This window comes from Fukomys damarensis, unplaced genomic scaffold (assembly GCF_012274545.1).
Source record: "Fukomys damarensis isolate Sample0158 unplaced genomic scaffold, DMR_v1.0_HiC HiC_scaffold_13, whole genome shotgun sequence".
Classification (NCBI taxonomy): Eukaryota; Metazoa; Chordata; class Mammalia; order Rodentia; family Bathyergidae; genus Fukomys; species Fukomys damarensis.
Window position 1 is genome coordinate 33,542,123 of NW_022900925.1, and position 4,472 is coordinate 33,546,594.

The window sequence follows — 4,472 nt, forward strand, 5'->3', positions numbered from 1 at the left end:
TGCAATGGATCTGGGCCTCCCACAGCCACCACTGAATAGCTCGCTCAGACCTTGGGCTGCAGCTTCCCGAGCTGGTACAGGAAGATATTAGAAGTTCCTGACTGCAGGCTTCTGAGGATTGAGAACGGCAGGCAAGATCAGCAGGGATAGGGGGCCGGGGATTTAGCTCAGCGGTTCAGTGGCCTGCCTAGCAAGCGCAAGCACCAGAGTTCGATCCCCGGTACCAAAAAAAAAAAAAAAAAAAAAAAAAAAAAAAAGATCAGCAGGGATAACCCACAGCCCAACCGATGGTCAGGAGCGCCCTCTCCTGGCAGCCTTGGCAGGATCCGAGTGAGCAGTGTGTCCGGCTCTTGGTGAATTCAGAGGTCTGGCAGCCTCCTCTCCTGCTCCGTGTGTGTAAGGTGTGAAGGACTGAAGCTGAGCCCTTGCTGACACCAAGAGGACAGTCAGAGGTGGGGACAAGGCTCTTTGACCCGGCCCTTCCAGGCCCCAGGGGAGTGGCCAAGGACCCAAGCCCTCCTCCCTGCCTGCAAGGGACAAGCAGGCCCTGGCTTGGACCCACTCTGTTCTTGCTGCCTTGGAAGGCAGAAAGTGGGAGCAATGAGACTTCTGGGATGGGCCAGCGGGTGCTGGGTCAGGGCTCTGGAGAACTGCACTCCAGCCAGGAGTAGTGGCGCACGCCTGCGATCTCAGCACTCGGAGATGGAGGTAAGAGGGTGACTGTGAATTTGAGGTCACCCTGGGCTAGTGAATTCAAGGCCAGTCACATAGTGAGACCCTGCCTCGCCGGATGTTTCTCCAGCCCCCTGGCTGTGGGCTGGATTCTTGCTACGGAGGAGTAAGACTGTGGCCCTCAGGAGCAACAGCGGAGACCTGCAGAAGACCCTGGGAACACGTGGGAGGAAAGACACAGGCTGCTATAGAGAGATAGAGATATATTTCTTCTGTTGCATATTTCTGACTTCACACTGAGCTTCAGGCACAGTCAGCTCCGGGTTCTCCGGAGCACGCGGTGGTCCGCAGCCAGGCCGCCACTGCCCCTGCACCGCAGTGAGAGCCTGGGGCCCTGCGGCTGTGGGCAGGGTGTACGGGGTGCTCCAGAGCCAGCCCCACCCCTGCTCTAGGCTTCCCTGGCTACCAGGGGAGAGGCTGTCCGGGGGCCTAGCTCCACAGCGCCCCATGTCACCTGTTCTGCCGGCCTCAGAGCCTCAGTGGTGAGCACCGAGGCCCAGGCTGGTGCGCAGCCCGGAGAGCCCCGCTCGCTCGCCACAACATGGCCACTTCCTGGGGCTGCTCCCAGCCCTATTGCACATCTTGTTTCTAGTTCCTCCCCCACCATCCATTTTATATTTTAAAAAAGTACAAATCAGAGGTGGGGGAGGCAGAGCCAGGCAGGCATGCCAGAGCCCTTCTCTGGCCCAGCCCTCCGGTCCCTAGCAGAGCCGACTACACCGTGTCGCTGGCTCCTGCTGACTGAAATGGGGGCCTCCCGGGCCTCCCAGCCTCACCTTTGGGGGCACACACTCCATCGTCCATAAGGTGCAATTCCCGGTCCTCCGGGCATGCTGGTCTGGGGCCCTGCTACCTGAGTCGCCCGTCTGCTTTGACAGGCCCCAGCTCTGACTTGGGGTCGGGGGATAGGGAGCTCCAGCTCGTCAGTCTGCAGGGCTCCAGGGAGGGGCAGGCAGAGGGGCCTGCGGCACACAGTCCCGCCACAGACCAGAAGCCGCCCAGTTCCCCATCTGTCCAGGCCTCGAGCGCAGGCCCTGTGAGCTCTGCACGCCTCCGGGCGGCCTCCTCCGCGGGCTCTGGCTGGGGCAGGTTCAGGATGCTGCCCAGGCCTTGGAAGCTCTGCTCCGTGTATTCATTGTGAGATGGGCCCGCGTGCAGCCAGCTGGCATCGTCTGGGGATGGAGAGTAGGCAGTGAGCACAGCGCGTGAACCCACTCCAGTGCCCATCTCGTCCCTCCCAGAGTCCATCTTGCAGTGGGGCCGTGGGCTTGTACAAGAGCAATTGTATAAAACCAAGACAGGGCTGGGGATTTAGCTCAGTGGTTCCGCTGCCGGCCTTGTAAGCACAAGGACCCGAGTTCCATCCCCGGTACCAACAGGTTTGTGTCTGTCATCCACACCCCTTCTTGTCCCTTGTCAGTGGCTCCAAAGATCCGAAGCCTGCCTTCCTGTCACCCTCCTCCAGCCTCTGTCTCCCTCGTGTACCAGACACCTGCTGTCCTTGTTTGAGACAGGGTCTCTCTATGTAGTCTAGGCTGGCCTCGAACTCACAGCAGTCCTCCTGCCTCAGCCTCTCAAGTGCTGGGATTACAGGTGCGCGCTTCCACTGTGCCCAGTGGTGCCTGCCAACTCTGCTGGCAGCTTAGGACACATGCTGCCTCCATCTGTGAGGCCCAGCCCAGTCCCTGCCTGCGGGGTCTCCTCCAGCAGACTGAGTCCCAGGCAGCCCGGGGACCCGGTTTACCCGCCCTGGGTCTGCCCAGCCCCCCGCAACCCCTGTGCTCCTCCTGCTCTTCTTGTCCACCCTCTTGAAAGAGGACTTCGTGGGGAGGAGCACCCCCCACCTCATCCCCAGAACCCTGCGGGCTGCCCCGACAGGAACCTGCCCAGCCACGGCCGTTCAGCCTGCTCCCTTGGCTCAGCCTGGCGGACTGGGATGGTCACTCACATCTGCGGTCCCAGGACTATGGAACTGGGGAACCCAGAGGCTCAAGTCAGGCTCTGCTGTGGAGGGGCCACAGAGCTAGGGCCTGAGGCCAATGGAGAGACTAGACAGGATGGAGAAAGAAAGCAGCTCTGGTTCATGGTGACACCCGACACATCTGTGGGCCCCAGGGTGGGGCGCGTTCTTCTACCATCTATTTTCACTTGAGGTGCAGGGCTGAGGTGTGCTCCATGCACCCCGAGGTCTCCAGGCATCACCCCCACTGCATACGTGAGGAGAGGCCGAACCCCAGAGCCCAGGCTGCCCGGCTCCCAAGAGCCCCTTCTGCCTTGCCCACGCAGGCCCTCCTAGGACAGGCCAGCTGCCTGCGGGCACCTCCCTGGCAGATCTTATTCTGCCCAGCTCCTGGGCATCCTTTGGGCACGAGATCCTTACCTTTCCTGAGAGGTAGTTTGCGGTTGAAGGTCAAGGGCAGCACAAGGAAGCGGGTCTCACCCAGGGGCTCCCAGAACTGCAGCAGCCGCACGGTCCAGGCTCCCGGCCGCAGGGGCCGGCTCAGTGGGGGCTTATACTGGGTGACCTCAGTCTCTGCGTCTACAGTGATGTCGTATGAGGCGGCCACCACATAGGCCGGGTCGATCCAGACCACAGTGGCTGTGAGGTTGGGGCCCCGGGCCCAGCGCTGCATGGCCACAGGCTCGTCCAGCGGTCCCAACAGCCCCCCGAAGTTCCGGAAGAGACGCTCTTTGGGGTCCCACTCGGTGCCAACCTGCAGGGAGGCAGGCAGCTGGGCAGGTGCCTGGGAAAAATGTCCTCTCTACTCTGATGCTGCCTCTCACTGCCACGTCAGGCCAGGTACTGCCTCTCTCTGGGCCTCATTTTCCCCATCTGCAAGATGAAGGGGTCAGACGAGGACTCCAATCTCGACCTTGACATTCGCTCTGGGCTTCCACCCTGACTGCTGTGCAGCTGGGCCGGCAGGGAGCCCATCCCAGTGGGAAGCCACAGCCTTCAGGAGGACCCTGAGGAGACCCCCAGTGTGTAACCACGGGGCCCCTCTGGCGCATCCCAGTCCCGGGGGAAGAATTCCTGGGGTGTGGAAACTGGGCTTGTGTTGCCACGGAACCCATAACACAGGTGCCATCACTGGGAACCCTGCCCACATGGGCCCAATGGAATCCTGACCCTCCCTTGGTGTCTGTCCCTCTCCCCACTCCCTGGGTCTTGCTGGGGGTCAGGAGAAAGCAAGGTAGGGGAACCTGTCCCACCTCCACACTCTGGAGCCGGTTGGTCTGGTCACTGCGCCCCAATAGCTTCAGCGACCCCTGGGGCATCAGCCACATCTCAAGCGTCTCTGCCGGCCCCTGGGCTGAGGGCTGCACCGCCTGCGTCACCAGGTAGCCCTGGAAATGGTCGTCATAGAAATACAGGTGCACGCTGGACGGCAAACCCCTGGGCTCAAACCTAAGAGGGTTCCAGCAGGGAGAAAGGGAGATGCCATGAGCAACCTGGCTTGGCCTGGAGTCTGGGGCCGGGGCACTGGGGAGTCCCACCCAGGGCACTGCTGGTCCCGCATCTCACACCCACAGCACCTACATCCCTGGCTCTTGCCTTTCATTACTTTTTTCTTGCCTTTTTCCCTGCCTCAGACTGGGACCGCGCTGTGGGTCTTTCAGATCACCCCCGAGACGGCACCACACCGAGGGCCTGCTGTGCGTGGAGAGGGCATCTCACCTGCAGAGTGGGGTGGCCGGCGGGGGTGCGGCAGTGGTGGTGTGGCGCAGGCCGAGGCGGG

General features: G+C 61.8%; 1 protein-coding gene across 1 annotated transcript in view; it reads right to left on the reverse strand.

Moving 5' to 3' along the window:
• Positions 1-920: 920 nt before the first annotated feature.
• Xylt2 (xylosyltransferase 2) overlaps positions 921-4,472 on the reverse strand; it is a gene marked incomplete at its 5' end in the record, with an annotated part of 6,389 nt that continues 2,837 nt past the window's right edge. The window contains 4 exon segments of the mRNA XM_033763105.1: positions 921-1,904; positions 3,113-3,446; positions 3,946-4,141; positions 4,412-4,472. The exon segment at positions 4,412-4,472 is cut by the window's right edge and continues 36 nt beyond it. Of these exon segments, the coding sequence (XP_033618996.1) occupies positions 1,582-1,904; positions 3,113-3,446; positions 3,946-4,141; positions 4,412-4,472 (914 nt within the window).